The sequence below is a fragment of the Crocodylus siamensis genome, chromosome 1 (genome assembly GCF_052110815.1).
Source record: "Crocodylus siamensis isolate JL-2025a chromosome 1, ASM5211081v1, whole genome shotgun sequence".
Classification (NCBI taxonomy): domain Eukaryota; kingdom Metazoa; phylum Chordata; order Crocodylia; family Crocodylidae; genus Crocodylus; species Crocodylus siamensis.
Genome location: NC_143395.1, coordinates 2,983,729 through 3,010,559, shown reverse-complemented (window position 1 = coordinate 3,010,559; position 26,831 = coordinate 2,983,729). Strand labels below are relative to the sequence as shown.

The 26,831-nt window shown below is 50.2% G+C and overlaps 1 protein-coding gene across 2 annotated transcripts in view; it reads left to right on the top strand.

Annotated features, from left to right (window-relative positions):
* Positions 1-8,970: 8,970 nt before the first annotated feature.
* Positions 8,971-26,831, top strand: part of PINX1 (PIN2 (TERF1) interacting telomerase inhibitor 1) — an 88,260-nt gene continuing 70,399 nt past the window's right edge. The window contains exons 1-3 of one of the 2 annotated variants that reach the window (XM_090027412.1): positions 8,971-10,976; positions 17,655-17,682; positions 25,829-25,938. In XM_090027412.1, the coding sequence (XP_089883538.1) occupies positions 10,905-10,976; positions 17,655-17,682; positions 25,829-25,938 (210 nt within the window). In that variant the 5' untranslated portion in view covers positions 8,971-10,904. Of the gene's footprint in view, positions 10,977-17,654; positions 17,683-19,384; positions 19,543-25,828; positions 25,939-26,831 lie in introns of those variants that run through there. The other variant, XM_090027495.1, reaches the window with a different exon arrangement.

Below are 26,831 nucleotides of genomic sequence, written 5' to 3'. Positions count from 1 at the left end.
GGGGCCAGGGCTGTACTATTCAGTTAAGATTGAAGCAAAAACAAATATAACTTTATTGGGCTGAGTTAAAAACAATCGGCAGGGTTGCAAAATAGGAGGTACATTACCAGGAGCAGCCACCAGACAGCAGAACTGCACCTGACTCCTTCCTGCACCGCTTGTCAAGACTTCTTGGAGAGACAATGTCCCAGTATCCCCCAAAACAGCATTGAAATCAGGCAGAATGCACTCCTCCAACCTGGGTAACGCTCCCTGGTCTGAGGGCGGTGATGTATAGATCAAGCAGCAACATCTCTCGCCAGACTGGTGGGATAGGAGACTGAACAAGTGACATCCCCTGTAATGGGATACGGCTGAGGAGACAGGGGTGTAATGCGCTGACATGTCCGAGCAATCAGTCCATCCCAGTGGCCTGTCCTGGCCAGTGAGCAATGCCAGATGCTTTCGAAGGTGGGAAACCCTCGAACGGTAAGTTGAACCTGTGGAACTTGCTGCCACTAGACATTAACAAGGCAAGGAGTTGTCTAGGAGTAGGAAAGGGCCTGAATAGTCAGAAGCTAATGGCAGACAGGATCATCTTGTTAAGGCACTAGACTGGGCCTCAGGAGGTCAGCTCTGCCACAGCCAGCCTGTGTGCAAGTCACTTCATCGCTCTGTGCCTTTTTCCCCCAGCTGTAAAATGGGCACAATAACAGTCATGTCCATACCTGTGTCTGTTTTGCTTATAAGCGTCCTGTGGCAGCAACTGTTTCTCTGAGCAGTGCCTAGTACATAACAGCCCCTAGGTTAGCTAGGGCCCATCAGATGCTATTGTAATGCAATAAAACAAGGGGGATATGAAGACAAAAGCAAAGATCTGCTGAAAATCAGACTACACCACGACTTGAATGCCAGCTGGGATATTGCTAACAGTGACTGTAATGGACTGTTCACAGCTATTGCTGCGTTAGTCTATCTTTCAGGCCTAGGGATGGTTCCCCTCATTCGACCATCTACTTCTAAGGGCCTTATTTGTGCCAGGAGCTATTATACCACAGCAGTTTTTTGGTGCACTTTTGCAGCTCCACATCAGCCAGCAAAGGGAGTGACTCTTTTAAGGCACCAGCTATGAAATGGAGTTATAGGGAGAAGAAGAAAAAGGTGGCTGGGGACGGGGTGGGGAGGATAGATACACTCTTGGGACCAGTTTCTCTGTGGCTGGTGGGAGCTGTGGGAGATGAGCTCTTCTCAGCCAGGCTGGCTGACCTGCTCCACCGGGCTTTAAACTAAGCCCGCTGGGGGATGGGGGGACGACTGCCACTGCTGGCCCGCTGAACGGCCCTTGCAAAGCCAGCAGACCAAGGCACTTAAGGGAGCCCACCCCTGCCCCAGCCCTGGCACAATCTGTGGGCAGGGCAAGAGCCCCCAAGGGCACACTTGCCTGCCTGTACACTAATGCCAGGAGCCTGGGCAACAAGCAGGACGAGCTCGTCCTCCTGCTCAGTGCAAAGAAATATGATGTCATTGGGATAACGGAGACCTGGTGGGACTCCACCCATGACTGGACCACGGGTATAGAGGGCTATACCCTGTACAGGAGGGATCGTTTTGACAAAAGGGGCGGGGGTGTAGCTCTCTATGTGAAGGATAGCTACATGTCCCTGCAAGCTGATGTTGGCGACCGGCATGGACAGCTAGAGACCCTCTGGGTAAAAATTCGTGGGGAATTCGGCACAGGGGACACAACGGTGGGAGTCTACTACAGACCTCCCACTCAAAGTCCCGAGCTCGACCAGGAGTTTGCCCGGGAACTGACTGAGGCCGCTTGCTCCAGGACCTTGGTTGTCATGGGTGACTTCAATTACCCGGATATCTCGTGGGAAGATCACTCAGCTAAATCTGAGCGGTCGCAAAGCTTTCTCTCGTGCGTGGATGACCTCTATCTGACTCAAGAAGTCTATGGGCCAACAAGAGGCAAAGTGCTGCTCGACCTGGTACTGGCTATGGGGGACGACCTAATCGGCGACCTAGTGATCGATGGGAAGCTGGGTGACAGTGACCACGAGCTGATCACCTTCACCATCCGCCGTAAAGCTGGCAAGTCAGTCAGCAACACAGAAGTCCTTGACTTCAGAAAAGCCGACTTTGACAAGCTCAAGAGGCTAGTCGGTCAGGCCCTCAGGGACCGTGACCCCAGGGAGAGGGGAGTTCAAGAAGAGTGGCTGCTTCTCAAGGAAGCGATCCTCAGTGCACAAGCTAAATCTATCCCAACACGGAGGAAAGGCAGCAAGAAGGCACAGCAGCCCTCCTGGCTCTCCAGGGACCTAGCGGACCTCCTGCGGCTAAAAAGGAAAGCCTACAAAGGATGGAGGACGAGATTCACCTCCAAGGAGGATTACTCCGCGCTGGTCCGGTCCTGCAGGGACCAAACCAGGAAAGCCAAGGCTGCAACTGAACTCCAACTAGCTTCAGGCATCAAGGACAACAAAAAGTCCTTTTTCAGATATGTGGGGAGCCGGAGGAAAAGCAAGGGCAACGTTGGACCCCTGCTGAACCAGATGGGGCAACTGACAACTGACACCCAGGAAAAAGCCAACCTATTAAATGGGTACTTTGCGTCAGTCTTGCATCAGTCACACGGGATGCCCATGCCTGCTGTGGGACAGGGAAATCTGGGTGAGGGGGATCCCCTACCCTCCATCAATGCTGACCTCGTGAAGGAACACCTTGAGAAGCTGGATACCTTCAAGTCAGCCGGCCCTGACAGTCTGCACCCCAGGGCACTCAAGGAGCTGGCGAGCGTCATAGCCCAGCCCCTGGCACGGGTCTTTGAAAACTCCTGGTGCTCTGGTGTAGTGCCCGAAGACTGGAAGAAGGCCGATGTGGTGCCGATCTTCAAGAAAGGGAGGAGAGTGGATCCGGCTAACTACAGGCCCATTAGCCTGACTTCTATTCCAGGGAAGATCTTAGAAAAGTTTATTAAGGAGGCCATCCTTGAGGGACTGGCCCAGGCTAACATCCTAAGGGACAGCCAGCATGGGTTTGTTGCGGGTAGGTCTTGTTTGACTAATCTCATTTCCTTCTATGACCAGGTGACCTATCACCTGGACAAGGGAGAAGAGATTGATGTCATATATCTTGACTTCAAAAAAGCTTTTGATCTGGTATCCCATGATCACCTCTTGGCCAAACTGGCCAGTTGTGGCCTTGGCTCCACCACGATCCGCTGGCTGGGAAATTAGCTTCGTGGTCGGACCCAGAGGGTTGTGATTGATGGCAGTCACTCATCGTGGTGCCCTGTGACCAGTGGGGTCCCTCAAGGCTCTGTCCTGGGACCCATCCTGTTCAACATCTTCATTAACGATGTGGACATTGGAGTCAGGAGTGGACTGGCCAAGTTCGCCGATGACACCAAACTTTGGGGCAAAGCATCCACGCCAGAAGATAGGTGGGTGATCCAGGCTGACCTAGACAAGCTCAGCAAATGGGCGGACGAGAACCTCATGGTGTTTAACACCGAAAAATGCAAGGTGGAAGGAGGAAAAACCTGCAGCACACCTTGGGAGGAAAAACCTGCAGCACCCTTATAGGCTCAGCAGTGCTATGTTGGTTAGCACTACAGAAGAAAAAGACTTGGGGGTCATCATTGACCACAAGATGAACATGAGCCTGCAATGCAATGCTGCGGCTAGTAAAGCGACCAAAATGCTGGCTTGCATCCATATATGCTTCTCGAGCAAATCCCGGGACGTCATTCTCCCCTTGTACTCGGCCTTGGTGAGGCCGCAGCTGGAGTACTGCGTCCAGTTTTGGGCTCCACAATTCAAAAAGGATGTGGAGAAGCTTGGGAGAGCCCAGAGGAGAGCCACGCGCATGATCAGAGGTCAGGAAAACAGATCTTACGATGATAGGCTGAGAGCCACGGGACTCTTGAGCCTGGAAAAGCGCAGGCTCAGGGGTGATCTGATGGCCACCTATAAGTTTATCGGGGTGACCACCAGGATCTGGGGGAGCGTTTGTTCACCAGAGCGCCCCAGGGGATGACGAGGTCGAACGGTCACAAACTCCTGCAAGACCGTTTCAGGCTGGACATAAGGAAGAATTTCTTTCCTGTCCGAGCCCCCAAGGGCTGGAACAGTCTGCCAGCGGAGGTGGTTCAAGCACCTACATTGAACGCCTTCAAGAGTAAATTGGATGCTTATCTTGCTGGGATCCTATGACCCCAGCTGACTTCCTGCCCTTTGGGCAGGGGGCTGGACTCGATGATCTCCCGAGGTCCCTTCCAGCCCTAATGTCTATGAAATCTATGAAATACAGGAGACCTCTCAAAGTGAATGAGAGACTGTGAAAACGGGTTGGGGTATCAGAGAGGAAGAATCCAACTGTTTGTGGTAAAGGGCTGGGAGAAGCACAGGGAGGCAGCGTGGGAGGTTTGGGGAGCTCGCCCTGTTTGCCGAGATGGTCCGAAAGCAACGTGGATTAAAGGCTGCAGCCCAGATCAAGGACAGAGCACGGGAGAGAGACAGGCCTGGGGCATCTTCTGGGATGGACAGCCCCTCTTCAGTGGCAGGGCAGTGGCTTGTTGGCATGGCTCCGGGTCCCAAGTTGTGAAGGTCACCGCCACGCGACTTCCCCGCCTTCTTCCCCTGACACAAATTTGAGTCACCAGCAGATGCAGGATTTTGCAAAGGGGGTGGAGGTGCAGAAGCAGCAATCGGTGCTGCAGAGGTGGCTGCACCCTGCTCCCCTCCCAGCCTCCACACCATCCCGAGGCAGGCGCACCCTGCCACGGGAGCAGAAGACGGGGACTTGTTTAAGTCCCCAAAGCAGGTAAGAATTCACCCCTCTTCTCTGCTCAGAGGCGTGTTCCCTCCCTTCCCCTTTCTCTGCTTTTCTCCCAGACTTTTGGTGAGGTTACACTGGCATTCAAGTACCTGTATAGTCTGATTTTCAGCAGATCCTTGCTTCTGTCCCACTCCAGCCAGGCTGTGTGAGGCCAGGCTTAACCTGGGACAGTCTTACCTTCTTTAGTAAAAAGTCCCCAAATCCTATTCCTACTGTGCAGTTAGACCAAGGGGTAGGGGGGACAGTGCAGCCATGCCTGTGTACCCCCTCTGGATCCATCCCTGCCAGTGGCACCCAGAGCTCCCACTTGGTGGTAGACAACGGGGTGCAGGGGCAAGCGGCAGTGGCATTCACCCCCTGGACTCTGTAGTCGCGGGTCATACTTTAACCCCTTGCAGGACACATGCAGCCTACAGGGCACCAGCTGGGCAGTCCTGCTCCAAAGCACCCACTGCTGTCAGGGCCAGCTCACTGACTGTCTCCAGCTCTAGCTTGTTTGATTCGTGTATCCCATGTTTTCTTTGCAGAGCACATGCCCCCGGATACCTCGCTGTGGAAAGGAAGAAAATACATGTTTCCCAAGTCCTGGCTGAGTCCTGACCTCAGAGGCAGAGGACAATCTGAAGCATCAACAAAAGCTAAAGTTGTAACCCTTTCACAGCCACTGCTGATTTGGCAGCAGCTTTTGGGTGCTGAGCCAGAAAATGCTGTCAGTTTGACAGTGAACCTAGCCCCTAACAGTGAACTCCACCCTTCCCTCCCCGGGGCCAGGGAGAGAAGCATGGCCGCTGTTACAGCTCTCCAGGTCTCTTCCCTTCCAGTGCAAAAAAATCAGCTTCTCCACATTGGGCACACACACCAGGTTTGGAGGGCTGCTTTTTTGAGGAAAAGGCAGGGGCGGTGTGTGAGTAATTTGCATTGTACATTAGTAATAGATGCATTCTTTTACCTGTACATGTACACGCACACCAGAGTTTTATCCCTAAGCATAATGCCTTTTTGAATGCTTCAGGGAAAGCTCTTTAAACAATGATGTTCACAAATACCATTAGAAGTGCCATTTGCATTAGATGAGGATCTGAGTGTGGCTGTAGGATAAATGGGAATTAATAGGATCCCTGGTTCGTTACCTCTGCAACAGGCAAACAAATGAAAGAGACGCGGCAGTTCCTGTTTTCCAAGAAGCACCATTGAATTAAGACATTATCGGTGAATTGAAGTGTACTGGACAATGAAGGGTTGCAGTCCTTCAGAGGTAAACCAGGAATAAGTGGGAAGTGCAAGACGCGCTGATAGCTGAGATGGGGCTGTTTGATTGTTTTTAATCCTGCTGGGGGTGGGCTGCTGCATTAGAGATCATTGCCCTTTTTTTAATGAGAGGCAAGTAGCTGTGTTAGTCCGATGTTAAGCAGAAGGCTGGGCAAGGTGGCACCTTATAGACTAAACTGAATGAGTTAGTCCAGGGGTGGGCAATTATTTGGTCCCAAGGGCCACTGCTGAGTTGTCAGCAACCCCTGCTCCGCAATAGCTCACCAAAGCTCCCCAAGTGGCTCTGGTCTGTGCTGGGCTGGGCAGCTGGGATGGAGCAGCACCCAGGAGTGGAGGGGCAGGCGGAGCCGTGACTGTGCGGGGCTGGGGCCGGGGGCAGAGCCATGATCCACTGCCCGCGTGCCCCTGCGACGGGTGCCAGTTCCACGGGTAGGGGCCCGTGGGGAGAGGATCACAGCTCTGCCCTGGGCCCTGGCCCTGTGCTGCCACCACCATGTGATCCCGGCCTCATCTACCTGTCCCGCTTCTGGATGCCGGTCCCCAGCTGCCCGCAGCCTCATCCCGTATGCCCAGCCACGTGCCCTGCATGCATGAGTCCTGGTCCTGGCAGTGGGTGCGGGGCAGATGTGCCAGGGTGCAGAGCCCAGTGGCAGCTGGAAGGGGCAGCCACCTCACTACTCCTGCCCCACGGCGTGCCTGAGGGTGGCAGGACCAGCTGTGAACCCCTTGAGCCAGGCTGCCTTCTGTGCCTGGGCCAGGTGGGACCGAGGCACCTGCTGCGGACCGTACAAAATCCCTCGTCTGGCCTGTGGGCCATGTTTTACCCACCTCTGACTTAGTCATCATGGTGCCATCCTGCCCTACCTTCTTTCTCAGTAACGTTAGGCTAAAAGGTCTTGGGACCCAATCAGCCATAAACCCAATGGATGCGCTAACAGGAGGAATCAAGTTCCTTTATATAGTGAAGACAGCTGCAAACAGCATGCTACTTCTCAAGTACTAGGTCTCCTGGTAGGTCATAAGTTAACTGCAGAGTTCCTCCAATTGCAAACAAAGTGGGGTGGGTATATTGATTTGCAACGTGTGTGTGTGTGTGTGTGTGAGAGAGAGAGAGAGACCCTGAGAGGAACCAGAGAGAGGATGCTTCTTGGGCACAGAGCCTACAGGAGTGGCAGGCTGATGACTTTAGAGCAATGAAACTTCTGGCCATTTTTTATCCCATTGTTTTCCAAGAAACAGGACTTTATGCACAATTGTTTGTTATAAACCAGCAAGATGACACCAAGGATATGCTTGATTCTTAGCAATGAATCCTCACTGAAACTGCCTAGTAACATCCCAAATATTAGGTAATTGCCCAGGTCTGCGGGATAACCATTACTTTGGGTGGCATTCTGGTTCAGTGAAGTTAATGGGAGTTTTGCTCTTAGTTTAAAAAAATATTTGTTCTTCGTCCTTTGGTTTCTATTTTAAAATAATAGTCAAGGCACAGGTTTCAAAGCTCTCAGCATCCCAGCTGGGACGGAAGAACCTGGCTCCATTTGAGCACCAGAACCTGTCATTAGGTATCACAGGGAGAGCAGCTGGATGCTGTGCATGTCTGGACACCTATGTAGCTATGGGGCACTTCGAAGTCTGGCCCTCAAATTGTTTGAAAATCTGGAGTGACAAGTTTGCCCTGTTGTAGTCCCCTGAAAATTTCCCTTTGGCATCAGTGGGATGAGGATTTTACTGCTGGCTTCTGGAAGTGAAGCCAGTGCCTGTTTGCATCAACTAACTGCAATGAGTAGGAATATAGCACTACAAGGGATCTCCTAGGTCACTGAATCTGGTCCTCTGCTACCAGGCGCCACCACATCAGATAATCCCTTCCATAAATCGAACAAGCTCCCTCTGAAAAGTGCTATGCTTTGTGTAAAACACATCTTGCAGTTCCATAATCCTCTCCCAACAAAGAGGTTTGATATGCAGCTGCCTAGCCATCCCTCTGGGCTCTGAGAAGCACACTGGCCAGCTCGAACATTGATATCCTCCAAGCTGTGGTAGATCTGAGGAAAGGCACTTTGTCCCAGAAAGCTGGTCTAACATCTCCTCCACTGATGCAGTGGTCCAGTAAAAGGTATCACCAAAAACCCACTTGCTTCCTGAACATCCACAGCAGTAAGAGATTCCTTAGGCTACATCAGACTCTTGCACCTATGTGGGCCTCTCCATGTCAGAGGATCCGCTTGGTGAAATAAATGCAGCCCAAATAAAGTCAAGCTGCATGACCAGGCTGCGATGCTTACTGTGGGGTTGTCACCCTGTGGCACACATGCCAAAAGTGGCATGGGCAGCAGTTCACAGAGCCCAGCAGCATATCAGCAGAAGGTGGAGTGGCAGATTGGGCAGGGGGTTGAAGTAGCACTTGAGGAGGGTACGGGGCTTAATTTGTGGCCTGCTTGCCAAAAAGATTGGCTCCTGCTGCTCTTACTGATGTTGGTGAGCTCTTATGCGAGTCATCCCCCTGATGTCAGGGTGAGGAAGGAGTCTGGGCAGGCCCTCCTGGTGCACCAGGAGACCAGCTCAGCCGGGCTGATGAGGGTAAATGCTGTAACAGCTTTGTTCCTTATCGCAGAAGTTGGCAGATCTGACTGCAGTGCGACCAGCCCACGCTCTTGCTGAAATCCCTGGTGACACTCCCATTGCTTGAGCACAACCAGTCCGTTGTCACATCAGGAGTCATCTATGCAAGGGCTCTCAGCCAGGTTGATGTGAATTAACTTTTAAAGGGGAGTAGTAACCTCCCTGTGGACACTCTTACTCTGACTTAATGTAGGGTTACAGTTTTAAAGAAGAGGAGGGATATGATTGTGGGGGGCAGGGATATGCTAGTGCCCTGCTGCAACCCCTCTGCCCCTGCTGCAGCCCCAGCACCTGGACAGCTGTCCCCAGTGCTGGCGGACACCTGCCCCCTTCACATACCCATCCACTCCACATATCCCGGCCACACTCACACAGACACACGTGCCCCAGACAGCCCCCCAGACAGCCCCGAAGCCCTGGCCCTCCAACCCTCACTTCCCATGTCTGCATCCAGCTGCTGGGGCTACTCCCACCCTGCCTGGCTGCATGCCAGCCACATGCATGTGCATGCGCCATGCAGCTCCTTGCTAGGGCAAGCCAAGGAAGTGCCAGGACATTTTTTTGATGCTGAACAGAACAAAATCCCAGATCTTTGTTCATATTTTTAACATATTTTCCATCTGCCCAGATGGAAATCAGAGGACCCAAAAAGAGGACACGTCCAGGAAAACCCAGATGTATTGTAACCCTAAGTTAATGTGGTCTTAATTTGATGTGGCTTATTTTCCTTCCAAACTGAATTGGGCTAATTGATAGTAAGGCTACCTTAATTCTGAATAAGATTGACTGTAATAGAGTTGAATGCAATTTAACTAATCCACTTCGCCTGCCTATGTGCGTGCTCTGGGAGAGGGGGTCATTTTAATTAGAGTGGTTCCTGGAGACTTGCTCTAATTAAAATGCCTCACCTTCACATGTATTAAGCTCCCATGTGTTTCAAAATGGCCACAGGATGCTTTATCTAAACCTCATTCCACAAGGTTTAGACAAAGCAGCCCCGTGACCATTGTAAAATGTGCGGGGGCTTATACACATGACAGCAAGGCCCGCTGGAGCCTTCTAGTTAGAACATAAAGCAGACTCAATTAATCAGAACAGACTCGATTAATCAAGTCTGCTCTGACATGTTCTAATTAGAACACAAATCAGCATGTGTATAGGCTGCCTTTTAGGTAAATTAATTCAGATTAGTTTCCTCTAGCGTTGTTGTGTAGACAAGCCTTCTTAAGCCTTTCTATGGGTAGTCACCTAAGCATGGGTGATTGGTGCCTCCTGAAACTGGGGAGGGGGCACAATTGTGGGTGGCAGCATTGGCGGCGGGGTGGTAGCACTCTTTTCCACACTTAAAATTATAGAATCATAGAAAATAAGGGTTAGAAGGAACCTCAGGAGGTCACATCTAGTCCAACCCCTCCCCAAAGCAGGGCCAGCCCCAGCTAGATCATCCCAGCCAAACCATCCCTAACTAGATCATCCCACTTGCGGCTAGCGTCATTTATTTACGAAGGCCCTCCAACGAACGTATCAGAAGGGATAGCAACCAGATGTTGCTGAAATGCTCAGCACTAGATTCTGCTCTTCACTTGGCATGAGCGCTGCGATTGACCTGTCCTGATACCATGTGGTCACTCAGCGGTGTCTCCTGCTGTCCTCCGAGCTCAGAAAGTCCATTTAACAAGCCCCATTGCTGTGGTGACACACAGCCTTTGCTTGGCATTTTCCATCTTCCAGCAGTAGCAACACTAATGCAAAAGGGTATCGGCAATTGCATTACTGTGGCAGCCTGCCCTGCTCACAGCAAGTTTAAATAGCATGATAGTAACAACACACCTTGTCTACACAAGATCTCCTACAGTTGGAACGAGCAAGCAGGAAAGGCCTCTGTAATGATCTGCTTATCCAGGCACGAGGTCTCTCTGCATGCTGTACAGAAAGACAGTGTGGTCCCTGGTAAACGACAGAGACCCAGCTGGATCTTGAGCTGCACGGAAGATTATGTATCAATACTAATTACAGTCTCTTTAGTACACACTTCCTTTTAAATGAAGGATCTGGATCTCATCTCTCAAGACAGATGCTGAATGCCTGTTTGTGCTACTTCCTACCGCCGACCCCTCCATCTTTCAGATTGGCAGTTTCCCTGTTGCTTGACTTGGGATGTGTTTTGGAGGGTGTAATTGCATCGGATGGTGACTCTGCTCTGGTCATCTGAGCAACTGAAGAGAAGAAGAGGGATTGGGACCTTCAAGGAACAACTGGTAAATCGCATTGACGTGCACTGGCCTAAGCTAGCTCTCGGCAATCACTAATGAATGTAACTACTGAGATCATAGGGCAAAGTGACACTCAGTTACAAGACAAAGGTAAAGCAGTTTGCAATTAAAGAGCTAACAAGTTTGTACTGGTTATTTTTAGTGCTCCTTTATTTTTCCAGTGATTGCTCCAACTTTCCTGAGATGACAGTATTGGGTCAGTCCTTTTTGCAGCTTAAAGTGCAGCTCGACTTTGCAAAGTGAACAATGTATTCGTGGGTTTCCTTATTTATGCCCTTTCAAAGGCCACCAAATCTCATTTGCTCTCTTTACAAAACCAAAGTCTGCCCCAAATGTGAAAGTCTAGTCTCTCTCATCCTCAGAAGTAACAAGGACTGTGCAGTGAGAACTTAGCAGACTCTCATGGAGGGGAAATAAAATGGACTTCATGGGACATGCCAAAAGTGCTGCAGACCTGTTTGCTTCTTTCTTAACCAAGCTCTCATTTATTGCTCTTGGACTTTACCTGGACCTATATGCATTATTTGAAATGAATAATTTATCAGACATATTTAGCCCCTTGTCCTTCTCATGGAATAGTCATGGGAAGAGTATGGTTTCCTTAGACGCCTTTGTGATTCCAAATTATGTGACTATTTGGGGATGAATGTTTTGTTTTTAGTTGAGTTAGGAACAACCCTTGGCCAGCTGCTGTCAGTCAAGTTGTGTTAAGTGGTCGTGATTGGCCAGGTATTGGCCACTTGGCACTGTTTCTGTTTCTTGACTGGATGAGCAGGTGAGCATTTCTTGAATAAATCCACACTTGTGCAAATGTAATCTTTGGATCGGGTAAGCGATGTGTAAATGAGAATAGCATAAGCGAGGTTGCATGGTGAAGGCATTGGAGTGGAATGCACAAATCTGGGGGGGCACATGCCCCACCATGCCTCCCCTGGGGTGTGTACACAGCAGCGGGAACCTGCCCCCATCACCATGCCCCCCTGGATGAGCTCCTGTGGCCTCACCCTGCTCCTCATTCCGGCTCTGAGTCCCATACACCACCCTGGCTAGACAGCGCTCCCAGCCCTTGCCCCACTCCCTCTCTCACCATCAGGGCCTTGATCTGCCCCCCATGCCCCTTTCCCCCACAGATGTACCTGCAAGGAGCTGCTCTCCATGTACTCAGCTGTACTTCTGGCCACATGCATGCATGTGCCCTGTGCCCTGCTCCCGGCAGCCTGAAGCAGGACCCCTTGCAGGCTGAAATGCTGCACGCCTGCACGGGGAAAGCCACCATTTCCCAAGGGAACCCAGGCATCCAGGGGGACCCTGATTGGCTGGCGTCCATGCGTTAATCCACCCGTCCCCACTGAGACCAAATCCAGAAAAAGGAGACCCTCCTTTTCCCACCTCCCAAACAAGTATTTGTCTAAAATGTCCTCAAAAACTTCCAGTAAAGGAGATTCTGCAGCCTCCCTAGGTAGCCCAATCCAGTGCTTCTCTATCCTTATGTTAGAAATGTTTTCCTAATATGCACCTTAAATCCTTTTTTTGCTGTCAATTAAGATTATTCTTTTTTTGTCTTACATCCAGAACAGCAAAAGATTATTATCATCACCCTGTCTCCTCATTCGAAAGCAAAAGTACCCAACTCCTCCTACCTTCTCTTACAGCTGATGTTTTCAAAACAACTGATCCTTCGTGTTGCTTGCTTCTGGGCCTCTCCAGGTTGTATATGACTTCCTTAAGGTTTGGTGCCCATGAACGGATGTAAAATTCAGGCTAGTGACTCCTCAGCACTAAGGCGGGGTAATTACTTCCTGTGCCCTGTTAAGAGGCCCTGCAGCACTCCTCGCCATGCCATCTTAGCAGGCTGAGGGATACTGAGCTGGTCCACTTCTGGGCAGCCCATTGCTGCCAGCTCTACATGCTTGTGGTCTGCATTTTCCATCATCCGATACTCAATTCCTGTCTGGTCACCAAGTGGGGGGACACCCTTGGCAAGAACAAGGGTCTTTGGTGGAGGAGTCTATACGCCACCCTGATCCTTGAGCTGTGAACATGTCAGTCTGCCTCATCCGCCCGGGTGGCTGTTCTTTGAACCCCTTTGTCTCCCAGCCATGGGTCACCCATTTTGACATCTTTTGCTCTGCAGATAGGACATCACAGACCTCAGCTGGAGGCTCTTCCATGGAGCCATCATCATGGGCTTGTATCTGGCTTGTTTCACGGATGCCCCTCACACCTGCCCCTTCTGCACTTGCCTATCTGGAGCGCACCAGGCTGCAGCCCCTTCACCACCTCCTCCGGAGCTCCCTGCAGAGGCTCTGGATGTGCTGCTCCCAGCACCTTTTGGTTTTTGCATTCTCCATCTGAGGCCCCATCCATGGGACCTCCCATCACCTTTCTCCTGGCCCTCTCCAAGCTAGCAATGTATCTGAGGAGGAGGGAGGCTCTGGCTCGGGGGGACACCCAGGGACTGCAGAGCCATTTTCCTGTTCCTGATCTGTTCGCATCTCTGGGCAGAGTTTCACTGGGCAGTGTCCACTGGCTCCTTGGATGTGTTCGAGAGCCGGAGGGTACTGTTCAGTGTATCTGCTTGCTGTCTCCCCAGGCACAGTAGTTCTAACCCTTGTACCCTCACTCCCATCCATATTGTCCCCCATAATCCCTCACTGTGCACTCGGTGTCCCCTCAAATTAAGGGCAGCTTTTTGCTTTACTTGGTGGGCAAAGGCTCCCAGTGCACATCAGATCGGCCTGTGTCCTGTTGATGCATCCCCAAATACAACCAGCTTAGTTTGTGGTAGAAGTGCATCAGTGACTCACATTCACATAGACACTGCTATCTCCCCCAGAACTTGGTGCCGGCCAATTATTCCTGATGTTGTATCAGTGCTGTTCATTAACAAAGAAAGAGCAGCACTTTGCATGCGTCTTGTTTGAGTTTTGTCTTCTTGACATCAAACCAGCCACCGCTTTGCCTTGCACTCCATGCTTGCCACTCATCCAGCTTGTGGCCTTCCTTGATGCTGCTCCATACTTTCATGTCTTTCTTCCTGGTCTTCCTACAATTCCTTTTTGATTTTGGGGTCATCCAAGAGTATTTGAGGCGATCTCTCACTCTGTCTCCTTTTTCTCCTCACAGGGACAGTTTGCTCTCTGGCTTTTAATATAGCCTCCTTCAGATTCTCCTGTGCCCCATTATCCCTTACGGTATCTTCCTACCACTTCCCTGAGAGTCCCTGAGAATACATCTCTATCCCTTCATGGCCCTCTTGCAGGTGGGGCCAAGAGGAGTGCCCTTGGCTCCCCATTCCTGCTTTGCAAACCTGGAAAGGAAGCAATGAAGCCACCCTGAGCGGGTCCCTTCCTGCTGCTCTCAGTCACGCTGGGGATGAAGCGTGGCAGCGGAGGGGATGGCACCCTGTAGCCTCCCTGCCTCCTTTTTGACTTTGGCATGTGTGTCATAGGTGGAGGGTACGTGCTTCTTGATGGTGCTCTCGAGAGCAATACGGAAGCGGGGTAGACACATCCTCAATCTCCAAACCTCCGTTTCTGTAAAACAATGATACTTCCCCAGCTGTTCAGCCCTCTTCTGCTTTACCGGTTTGGATCGGGGCGTCCGAGTCATTTGGCCCCATGGACTGGATGACTTGCGAGGAGCGCCAGCAGCAGGGTTAGTCCCTGTGGCTGCTGGGGTTGCTGTATTGGTGCAACTTGGGAACCAGGGGGATTCACATGGCCACCATTCACCCTCCCCCCCCACTTTTTCTCCTGCTGATTTTAGCCCCAAACTGTGCCTAAAACCCCCAGATTCCCCAGCCTGGGCCTTACACTTCCACCCTTTGTATAAATGAGAAACTCTTCAGAGCAAGGGCTGTTTCTTACAATATACTAAGGCCTGCCCCGTACCCTCCAAAAATACACTGAGCTAATGAAATGGAAATCATGCTATCATTTCCCCCTCTTTTTCTGCCTCCTTTGTTTTTTCCCTTGCTCCCTCTGCTATTTTCAGCCCTGCCCTCTGTGTGCTCGCTCATCCCTCAGCTGGCAATGGATGCAATGAATTCTCTCAGATGCAATTAATTCTTGAGCTGTGAACGTGTCACTCTGCCTCATCCGCTCCGGTGGCTGTTCTTTGAACCCCTTTGTCTCCCAGCCATGGGTCACCCGTTTTGACATCTTTTGCTCTACAGATTGGACATTGTTAATCTCTCCCCCGGCCTGGCGGCTGAGCCGATGTCTCTTGCACGGCAGCTAGACTAACACTCCTTTATCCCAGTGCTCACCTTTAATCCTCTTGTTCTCTCTAATCATTGTCCTAAATCAAACCTGTCTTTTTGTTTTAAAGTCCCGAGGCAACTCGTGTCCCTAGTGCTTCCATCACACCTCTCCCAGAATTCACTCAAATAAGCACTTTCAGTCTGGCCCGAGGCCACCCGACAGCACAGAAGCTGATTTGGGTCATGAATGACCTCTTCCTTAGCTGGGATTCGGAGCCTATTTCGTTGCTGGCTCACTCTGATTTTGCTACTGCCTTTTCGTTTCTAAACTGCCTATGGAGTAAGTCTTACAAGTCCGCCTCCAGTGTTTAAAGAGGACTCCAGTGGGTGCATCCACATATCTCAGGCTCGGCGAGAGTGGCATGGGCTAGTGATATAAGCAGAGGCCAGGGAGCCAGGTGCTGAAGGTGCTTTCTCACCTGCACCCATGTGGGGAACTGTTAAGCTCTTTGCACCCATTTTCCCCACCTGTGAAATGGGATCCCGAGCACTTATTTGTAGACAGGTCACAAGAAGTCATTTATATGGGAGAAACACTTGTAGGTGAAAAGTGCTCTTTGGTGTATCAGCCACCTGGTCAAATCAGTAATCTCATCTGGGTAGTGGGGTAATGATGACGCAGTCGTGTCTGAAGTCAAGAGCTATCATCGCACCTGTCCCTCTTTGACTTCCCAGTTTAAATGACCACATATCCTTTTCCATCTGGGTCCACAGAGGGGTGCAATGCAAATCCAGAATGGGGGTTTGAACACACAGCTCTGGAGCTGTAGTAAAAGACTTTAATTGTTCATTCATCATAGCCCAGCAGCAGTGACTTGGCACAGCGATAGCATAAAAACGGGGTTTCCAGTCTTCCCTATTTGACACGCTCATAAACATGTTGAAAAGTTTTCTTCTTGGGCTGACAGTTTCCAGCGGACACAGCTCAGTGGTGATTTTGTTATTGGGAGTCTGAGATAAATAACCCAGCCATTTGTGTCTGTCTGTGTGTTGAGGGAGGACTTCATTTTCCAGCACTGTGAGACCAGGGAAATTTTTTTGGTCACACCAGAGCAGCTAAGCCCATAATCAAAGTGGGCAAAATATGAATGTGCCCAGCCCAGATTCAAGCTCTGGCCTTTTAGGATGATGGGACGCTCCTTTTGTAGTCCAAGTGGCAAACTCTCTGTAGATAATGCGAGCTGGTCTAGTGGACTGAGGCTATTTTCTGCTAAGAACTTATCTTAGCTAGGAGTGTTAATAAAGTAAATCTTTTTTACACTGAGTGTTCAAGTCAAGTCCCTCCCAAGGCTGCTGCGACTGCTGGAGCACCTTGGATGCTGTAACAACCCTCCTCTGCTCCGTCCTGTGTTGGGCTAGCTTTGCGCACTCTGATGGTTAAAGCCCCATCCAGTCCTTGATATTGGTTCCCCAGCTCTTCTTGGGTCTACCAAGAAGCATTACTGTGCTGCATTAAGCTCTTCTTGGGTGTACAGATGGTGTTCAACCTCTTCAAATCTCCTTGCAGACACGTGCATTTCAATAATAGTGTGGCTTATTTTGGTTTAGCTTGAATAAACCAATTTGAACTAAATCACATATGACCTGATTTAAACCAAAATAAGTTTGTCGCCCCTTCCACCTGTTTAAACAGGATGGTTTTAAAACCCACCTTTCATTGCACTGGCACAGCTTTCTTACATGACCCGCTGTGGTGGCTGGGCTGAAGCATGTTTACAAACAGGTTCTCTAATTGCGGATGCTTCACATGTTGGGAGACCAGATTTTGATCCTGATAGCTTTCTATCCCGGTCCTGATCCTGGTTTTCAAAACTCCGAATGAAGTCATTGCTTCTTGTAAATCAAGGGAAGATGTGACACTTTTAAAAGCTGGGTCCTAGGGGAGTTCAACAGAGCACTCAGTACTGGGCTCCAGTCTGCACACTTACAGACATGCTGCACTTGACTGCACTGTGAGCACTAAGGACCCAAGCTTGCCAGTTGAATGCTAGCTCAGGTACGCCTACATGAGCCGTGACATGCCTCCGACTGCAGTGCAGACGTAATCTATGTAAAACCAGCACCATCTGGCTCAACAGCTCCACTCTCTGGGGCCTATTTAGAATTTGGGCAGAAAGTTAGAAAAAAAAAACCCACCCAAAAAAAGATTCACTTACATGTTTATGAAGCATTTCTTTCTAATGTTTAAATGTTTTTGTATTCATGTGCTTTCTTACACTGAGTGATCAAAGCGTCTGCCATTAGCCTTAGTGACAACAACAGCGACAATAACAGCTGCCACTTCTCCCCTACAAAAAAGATACCGCTTTGTTTTTATGAAAGGTGATATTGTACAAAAAATATAGAAAATGTACGTAAAAATGAGTTATCTTTCTGCCTTTTCCTTTTGTATGTTGCAGAGACTTCAGTGGCACTACCTGCATGAAGGTAAGCATGAGTGATTGCAAAGTGTGGGTATTTAGATTAACTCTTTAGAACAGGGACTCGGTCTCCCTCAGAGCTTGTATGACACCTAGAACAACAAAGCCTAAGGATTTGGATACTACTATAATATAAATACTAATGAATAAAACGCCAGGACTTTGCAACATACTGTACTTATTCTTATACCACATACCCTCCAATAAGACGTGCACCTTGTTTTGGGAAGGCAAATCTTTCCTTTCAACAAAACTGTTCAGAACCAGTTTCCTCCTTTAAGACACAAACCTCCAATTTTTTATCACTAGATCTTGGGGAAAATAGGTGGGTGTGACAAACAAAATAAATAAAATACTTCATTTTCTGGGTGGGGATATTGCTTTTTTTTTGAGCCGCTGTTCTGTTACGCTAACAAAAATGAATACGATCTAGTACACTTCTGAATACTGATAATGTTGAAAGAACGTCAACGATTTTTATTACTTGCATTGGTACCATCGTTCTGGTAGGCTCGCAGCGTTTTAATAGCAGTAATGGTCTAGGAAATGTCTAGGAGTTTTTTTGTTTGACAGTCCTAGAGTTTTTTGTGATCCCTTATTAGGCCAGCTGCACAGTTGAGATGTTGGACTAACTTTTGGGCATAAATAGTGCCCATCCTCAGGTCAGGACTTGATGCCGGAAAGCATACAGTTGATCCAATTAAGCATATCCCAAAACTACAGTTCTGTGAAAGGCAGGGTAGAGCTGCATCTTACAATGGAAGTGATGAAATGAGCTCTGCCCCACAGAAACTTGTGCTACATATACAGTGTGTGTGTGTGTGTGTGTGTGTGTGTGTGTGTGTGTGTGTGTGTGTGTGTATCTATCCATCTGCTTTAGACTATAAGGTCCAAATCTATCTACCATCTGCCAAACTCACACAGCTATGTCTATCTACCATAGCTGGGTCTTTACTGATTCTTCTATGGGCTCATACTGCCATCTATAGATTTGTTCCGAATGCTACACTAAGCCTCCAGGCCCCTCCAAAAATAGAAATGGAAATAAATATTTAACTGGAAATAAAAGCCTCTCATGAAAAATAATTAGAAAAGTGAAAACTTGAGCTGACATGAACAAATAGGAGTATTTTTGTTTTGTCAGGGAAAAAAAAAAGATTCGGGAGCATGCTCCTAACATGTTCAGAAAGGAGGACCGTCTTGGAAACTAGATTTTCCCACTCACATTCAGAAAAGAAACACAGGCATAAATGCTTGAAAGGAGGATTTTGGTGAGGAGGAATCAGACTAGGCTCAGAAATAACTTCCTAGCTGCGTAACCTACGACTCCGCTGCAAGGGGGAAAGGGATAGAAGCTGCATTAGGTGGGGGAAAAGTGGCATTTTGGGCTGCAGATGTGAGGTTTGGACTGCCCCAGGTCCTGAATCATATCAAGACAGGCAGGAGTTGGGCGCAGACCAGGGTTTACCCACACAGCAGCTGGAATGGCAATTAACTAGAATCCGGCTTGACCATCCGGGGGCAACGCGTTAAATCAGATACGTCCCAGGTGCTCCACGTGGAGCCCCGGCCCGGGATTGCACTGAGCTGTCTGCGCAGATGCCTGTCTTCTTCCGCGCCCAGACCCGAGAGGGGGCAGCTCCTCAATAACGCCGGCTTCCTTCTATTTCCTCCAGTCCCGTTTCTTCCCTGGAAGAAGCTTCTCGCTGTTATCCTTCCCTGGCTATTCCATGAGGCAAAGCTTAGCCACCCCTTTATGCGCCCCGCGAGAGGGAGGCCCCCTCCCAAGATGGTGGCGCCGGCATGTGCGGGCGGCCTGCGCGCTGCGTGACGTGGAAAGCCCCCAGGATGGCGATGCTGGCGGAGCGTGAGTGTCCGCGCGGGAGGGGCGAACCATTCCGTTCCAGAGGCGAGGGGGCGACCACTGCTCAGCGCCCAGGAACCTTGCGGGGGGAGCACCCTTGGGGTGGAAGACAGATACCATGTGGGAGCGGCGGGGAGAGGGAAGCAGCTCCCTTGTAGAGGAAGGGGCTGGAAGATACCATGTAGGGGGGAGCACCCTTGTAGAGGGAGAGCTGGAAGACACCGTGTGGGAGTGGAGGGGTGTACCGTTATAGAGGAAGGGCTGGAAAATGCAATGTGGGAGCTGAGGGGAGCGCTCCCGTAAAGGAAGGTGCTGGAAGATACCATGTGGGGAGGGGAGCACCCTTGTAGAGGAAGGGATGGAAGATACCATGTGGGAGTGGGGGGGGGCGCCCTTGTAGAGGAAGGTGCTGGAAGATACCATGTGAGCCTGAGAAGAGGGGGTGCCTCTCTTGGAAGGGTCCATTAAGCTTCTGGGGGAGAGGAAGAAACCATTATCTTGGGGGGGGGGTGAACCTCATCCCCTGTGGGAAGAAGCCCCCCGGAAGACAGGGATGCTGAGGCCTGGGCTCTAGCAATGCAGCGTAGTGTAAGGAGTGGGGGTTGGAGTGGGAGCAACCACTGACATGCTTGGAGGGGGGCCTGAGCGCCAGCCCTGTGTGGGGCAGGGCAGCCTGCTCTGGGCAGGAAGGACTGCTGGGGTGAAATAACCCCAGTGAGGTGCGTGTCCAGTCTCCTGGACTGGTTAGGGGCTGGGGGGCAGGACTGGTGAGGAGAGGCTGGGGGAAATGGGCTGATTTAGTCTGCAGAAGAGAAGACCAAAGAGGAATTTGATAGCAGCCGTCACCTCCCTGCAGGGGGGCTGCAAAGAGGATGGAGCTGGGCTGTTCCCAGTGGGGGCAGATAACAGGATAAGGAGCAATGGGCTCCAGTTGCAGCAAGGGAGGCGTAGGTTAGATATTAGGAAGAATTTTGTCACTAGGAGGGAAAAAAAAGACTGGAACAGGCTTCCCAGAGAGGTGGTGGACTCTCCATCCTTGGAGGTTTTTAAGACCCAATTAGGCAAAGCCTTCCCTGGGGTGATGCAGTTGAGGCTGGTCCTGCTTTGAGCAGGGGGTTGGACGAGATGTGACCTCCTGAGGTCCCTCCAACCCTCATTTTCTATGTTTCTAATGATAAAGATCTATAAAATAGGAGCTACATGACGAGGAGCAGCAAACATGAGAATGACAGAGTAAAGGGTGGTCTGACTGGGGGAACATCGAGACCACTGAATAAGAGGGGGTCGTTACCGCCTGTGATTTGGACGGGATCGGGTAGATGAGAATGAGACGTGAAGTCAGTTGACTCCCACAGCACTGCCTGACTAGAAATGCTGCTGCCGCAGCCAGACAATTGACTTTCAACTTTGGGTGGGGAGCAGGGCTAATGCACAAGTATCTCTCCGCAGCTTCCCTTCCTCCCCTCCGCTCCCCAGTCTGCCCTGGCTACAGCCATTCTTTTATTGCAGAGAGTCAGGCCGCACCGGGGCAGAATGATGTGGACCCTCTGGGTTCCTATTTGAAATCTCTGGTTTTACCTCATGAATCAAACTGACCCATCTCTACCCTGGTGTGGCTCCCCACCACCCCCTTGGAAGGATCTTAAGGCACCCCAGCCTGCTGTGACACCCTGGTTGGGAATCACTGCCCTTGGGACTTGGTACGGGCTTAGTGGCCCGCGTAGGTGGTAGTCGTATGGCACTCGGTGCAGCAGGCCGCTTGTGCCATCTGTGATGCATTTGTATTATGTGCCCTTTGCATTTGGGCAAGGGGTTATTTGCCTGGGGTCTCCAGTCCTTTTTTCTGTTTACTCTCTCTGGTTTTATTGTAATGCTGCCAGGCTGTGGGATTGAGCTCAGGGTCATAGTCTTTATCTTTAAGGCGCTCGGCAGATGCCCAGAGAATCTGCAAGCTTACTTAGAGCACCAGGGTGAAGACCATGGTCTGCTTCTCTGGTGCAGTGAATTCAGTCCTAGGTATAAAGCTCAGCTGAGCAGAAGACGGGTCCTTTTCATGAGTAGAAAGGAGCTTCCACCATCACAGTCCTCCCCATCTTCTGCCCCATGTGCATCTCGGTGACCTGTCTTGCCCCAGCATAACCATACAGCAGTGCATGCGTAGTGAATAGGAGATCTCCGCTGCTCGCTCACACTTCTCCTCCTGGGTAGGTGACAGGCATCTTCTGCTAGCCATGTAGCCCCATTATTTAAAGGACACCTCATTGTTTGGTGGAAGGCGCATGCAATGACTGTCCTGTAAAAACTGATGTAGGGATGTAATGGAGTGAATTTCTTTGTAAGCTGATGGTTGTTATTTCGGCTCAACAATGGCTGTAACTTTAATTCTTGTCCAGGCCCACAGAGCTTTTGAATGCATATTTCTTTCTTCTTTTAACATTACGTTTAAGGAAATGTGTGCCTGCAGGATTAGGGCTGAAATATGTTCCTATCCTTTGACTTAGTGCATCTCAGAGATGTACATCTGACTTCGTAAGAATGAAACTGTAGGCACACATGGAATTATTGTATTTACCCAAATCCAAGATGACTTTGAATTTAAGATGTCCCTCCAGTAATTAGGTTTTGTACGTGGGAGACTTATGTGTTTGCTATCATTTTTCATGTAAGGTGTCTAATTATTGGAGGGACGTTTTAAATTCATCCCCTGCACCACTGCAGCGAGGAAAGCGGTAGCAGGGAGGCAAGCAGCAATGGGAAGATAGGTGGGGGCACCTGCTCCTTGCTCCCCACCACTTTATCCCCTCTGTTGTTCCCTCTTGCGGTTCCTGTGCCCCTGGCACCTGTCCCCCCGATTACTTCCTTCTCCTGCTTGGCCCCCATCTGTTGCCCGCTGCTTACTCTCAGTCATGGCTCTTGCCCTGCTGCAGCCTGGGGCACAAAGCATATGGTGGCTCTGGTCCCCTGCCTAGTCAGACATCAGTGGATGTGGCAGAAGCTCCATTCCTGGATGTGGGCCAGAACCAGAGCTGGGAACGAGGCCGGAGCTGCCACTGCTGCTGTCTGGCTGGGCAGGTGCAGGTTAGGGCCAAAGCTGCATCTGAGGGTAGGTGGCCGTGGGGAGCAGCACCTCCTCCAGTTTGCTCCCCTGCCCTTTGTTTTTGAATCCAAGACGAGGATTTTCCCACCCACGTTGAGTGGGGGTAGGGGAAAAACTTTAACTCGGATTCAAGTAAATGGGGTGTTTTAAGTGCAGTCTTCCCAACTGCACAGGTTTTCTGAAGTGCGTGATGTCGTTAACAGGTTCTGACAAATCAGCCCCAGGGTTAATGTTGATCCTTGTACAGGTTTCCCTTGCTTTATGTGGGTTCTGTATGTTCAAATTAGCTCTTATTCGATGACCCTTTTTATACCAAAAATTTGTTATATGCAAGGTAAATTCACTGAAGCCCGCAGTCATCTGCTTTGTGCAGTGCATTGTGGGAGTGACGCGCACCAAAATATAGTCTCCTGTGTGGATCTGTGCTCCTCGCTCCTTGTCTGCGACGTGTTTCTGTAGTTGCCATCCCTGTTATGGCTTCTAAGCATCCTATCTTATTTCCTATCCCTTTCTGCTGAATGAATAAATGAATGCACGCAATGAATTAAATGACCCGGCTACCCTAATCCAGCCCAAACCCCTGTTCCAGGCAGGGTTATCCCTGTCTAAACCATCCTAGGTGACTTGCAGCCTGTTCCTAAAATCTTCTGGGAACAAACCTCACACACCACTACCCGATGGAATACTCCAACCATCAGAAATGCTCTTTAATTAACTGTGGATAAAGCAACAGGATGCAAGTACCACCAATATTTAGGAAATGGCACATCTGCAGCAGGCTGGTGTCTCAACATAGTGTTGCCTGACACTTGGGGATTATTCGGGGTGCTTGGGTGGCCCCCCTATGCCATCTCTGAGCCAGTGTGCTAGTTCACTTCCATATTTAGGGCTGCATTTGTTAGTTGGAACATGCACTGATGACTTCCAAGCTCCGAGTTGGTGACAAAACAGAAGTGTGGGACTGAATGAAACCTTTTTCTCCACTGGATGGTGCTGCTACCCTGGATAGGATCTGTGGCGCCATAGCATAATTCCCTAGGTGCAGCTCAGCACAGCAGCACGCCTGAGCTGCGTAGCTTGCAGCTGCAGCCCAGGATGTTGTTAGTTTTCACCTTCTTCATGGTTTCATAGATGTTAGGGGCTGAAAGGGACCTTACAGATCATCGGGTCCAGAGAGGTAATGTCTCTGACAAACGATACCCGGACTCTCCTTTCCATAATTCCTTTGTGGCAGTGAGAACGATGGGTTTACAGGTCTAGCACTGGATCTGGAGTTGAATCCTCTTTCTGCTCCTGTCACAGCTTCTTTCTAACTAAGGAAGCCACTCTTACTCTGTGCTTGGGTTTTCTTACGTGCAGATTAGATGGTGATGTACATCTGCCTTGCAGGAAAATGAGGATGAATTCACTAGCATCTGTAAAGTGATCTGAGACCCTGGTTTCAAAGGTGCAAAGAAGGAGAAAATGTTAAAATGACAGGCCTGCAAGGCTCCTGTGTTAGATCTTAGGCTTTTGTTACCTGGTAGCACAAGATTTAAAAAGCCCGTCTACAGTAGGAAACAGTCCTCACCTTTATGACACTATAAGAATATTTATGGCGCCTGGTAATGGTGCCACAGAGACCAAGCAAACAGATGTCCCCATGCCTTGTCGTGGCACATGTGCAAAAACTTGCTCTGAAGAATGCGGCATCAATTTTTGCTGCTTTTTAGTGGTCTGTTTGCTTTAAGCTGGGAGCATGAGCAGCTTGGAGCTGCCTACACTCTCCAGTTGCCCTGAGTGAGCATGGCAGGGCTTTACTGCAACCCAGCAACTAGGCATCCCTCTGCTGAAGTTCCCTGAAGGACTCAATCCATTGGCCTTTTCGGAGCCCAGCTAACGAGGTGATGGGATTGAATCCCACATCCAATGAAGTCGTAACCCTGTTTTCCACATTGGAAAGCCAGAGCTGCTGCACCCTTTTTATATAATGGCTACTGGTTAGGGTGCTTATTTGGGGAGTGGGAGGCCCAGGTTCAGTTCCCTGTGTTGCCTGAGGGAATTTAAATCCACATTTCCCACCTCTCAGGAAAGTGCTCAAACACCAAACTGAATGCTGTTCCTGGAGAAGCTGATTCACATGGTGTCATCAGGATTCATCAGACTAGACCAGGTGTGACTGACTGCACCTGGTGGTTAGGGCACTTTCCTGGGAGATGGGAGCAATGGCTTTGCATCCCCTTAGGCCTAGCTGGGAATTGAATCCAGGTCTCCCACGCCCTAGGCAAGTCCTCTAACCACTGAATGATTTATTGGGTGTTGCTGCTGTGCCATGTCTCATGTTGCAGGTGCTCTCCTCCAGCCAGATAGGCAGAGGATCATCCAGTTTGTAGATTCCTGTTGGGGCTTGGATGTGGGATGGGAGACGAGTTGCTTAGGACTGTCATGACTGAGATACTTGGGGGGGCCTGCTCAGAAGTGGAATTTGAAGCATTTGGGGAATGCTAGTGTTGATTATTCAGACTGGGTCTGTGCTGTGCATCTGGGGAAATTTGCACCATTGCTGCTGATCACATGTGCCAAACCCAGATTTGCAGCAGTGAAGGATGGAGCGCATCCCCTGCTTCCAGGCCTTTGCCTCTTCTGTGCTTGAGAGCAACCAAAAGGGTGCCCCTGGGCTGACTGTTGTGCTTCTGTGTTTGAATGCAAGCTGGGCTAGTCTGGGAGACTGAGGCAGTGCAGGTATGGCCTTGGGAGACTGTACACTTCAGCACAGACAGGGTAAGGTGGCATTTTTCATAAAGCCAACCTGATGATGCAGGCATGCTCTGAGACATGCAGGCATGTGTCCCTAGACAAGATAGGCAAAGGATCATCCAGTTGCAAAGGGCCTGTGAGGGTCTAAATTTTAGACTTGGGTGCTGAAGTCCTACTGTAGGTATTAAGGTCCTCAGATGTAGCCTTTGTTCTTCTGCCCCTCAGTTCACCACCTGCAACTGGAGCTAATACTCTTTCCCTTCTCTCAGGGCTTCTGTGAAGGTAAAACCATTCAAGATTGTGGTGTTCAACCACAACAGTAATGGGGGGCACTAAATAGGCTGGTATCAATGCTGTGTGGAACGAAAGATATTTATTGACTAGACAGAAAGCAGAAATTGACTTCTGGAAAACTAAATGGAGTGTAACAGTTTTGGTTTTCTTTCTTTACCGTAGCCCGTAGAAAGCAGAAGTGGTCTGTGGATCCCAGAAACAGCGCCTGGAGCAAAGATGATTCCAAATTTGGTCAGAAGATGTTGGAAAAGATGGGATGGTCTAAAGGAAAGGTATGGCCTAAATACCTTAGTCTAAAGGGAAGGTAGGCAAAATGTGGCCCACCAGTTGATCCTATCCAATGTCAGGAGCCTGAGGAGGGAGTGCTGTGCCCTGCACCACTCCACTCCACTCTGCCGCAGCAGCGCAGACTTCTCCACCTCCTGCATCCACTCCCCAACCCGGGTTCCTGGTTGCAGTGTGCAGTCCTGGCACCCTGGCCGCCAGCAGCCAGCCCTACACAGGATGGGGCATGATGCAGCACACCAAGTAGCAGTTCTGCCCACTTGCTGTCCAGCCACCCCCAACTTTCCTGGTGTGGCATGAGAGCAGCAGGTCATGGCATCAGGTGGGCAGGATGGCTATTCGGCACGCTGCATTGCACCCTGTCCTGTGCAGGCCCAGCTGCCAGGACTGTGCAGCACCAACAGGAAGCCGGGGGGTGGATGCTGGGGGGTGAAGGAGTCTGCACTATATGGCCTAGCCCTGGCAGAGTGGAGTGGTGTGGGGCATAGCCCTCCCTCCTTGGGCTCCCAGTGGGCCAGAGGGTCAAATAGGTTCAGTTGGCATCTCCCAGCCCCACTCTGGTCCTCAACAGCTCACCAGAACTCATTAAGTGACCCTCCAGCCCAAATAATTGCCCACCCCTAGCATAAATGGAAGATAGTGTTAGCAGAAAAAGCAGACTCTCAAGTGTTGTGGATTTAGAAGCACTTGCAGTGACATCATGCTTGAGAGCGCTAGGTACCAGAAATTCAGGCAGTTCTTGGTCCTTGTGTTTATAGGGCTGGGTCCTTGATATTAGGTACTTTTGTTATCCCACCACTTAGTGACTTCCACTTTTCTTTTGCTTCCTCACTTTCTTTTCTTTTCTGCTGTCGCTTGGATAAGACAGTGACACAGATAA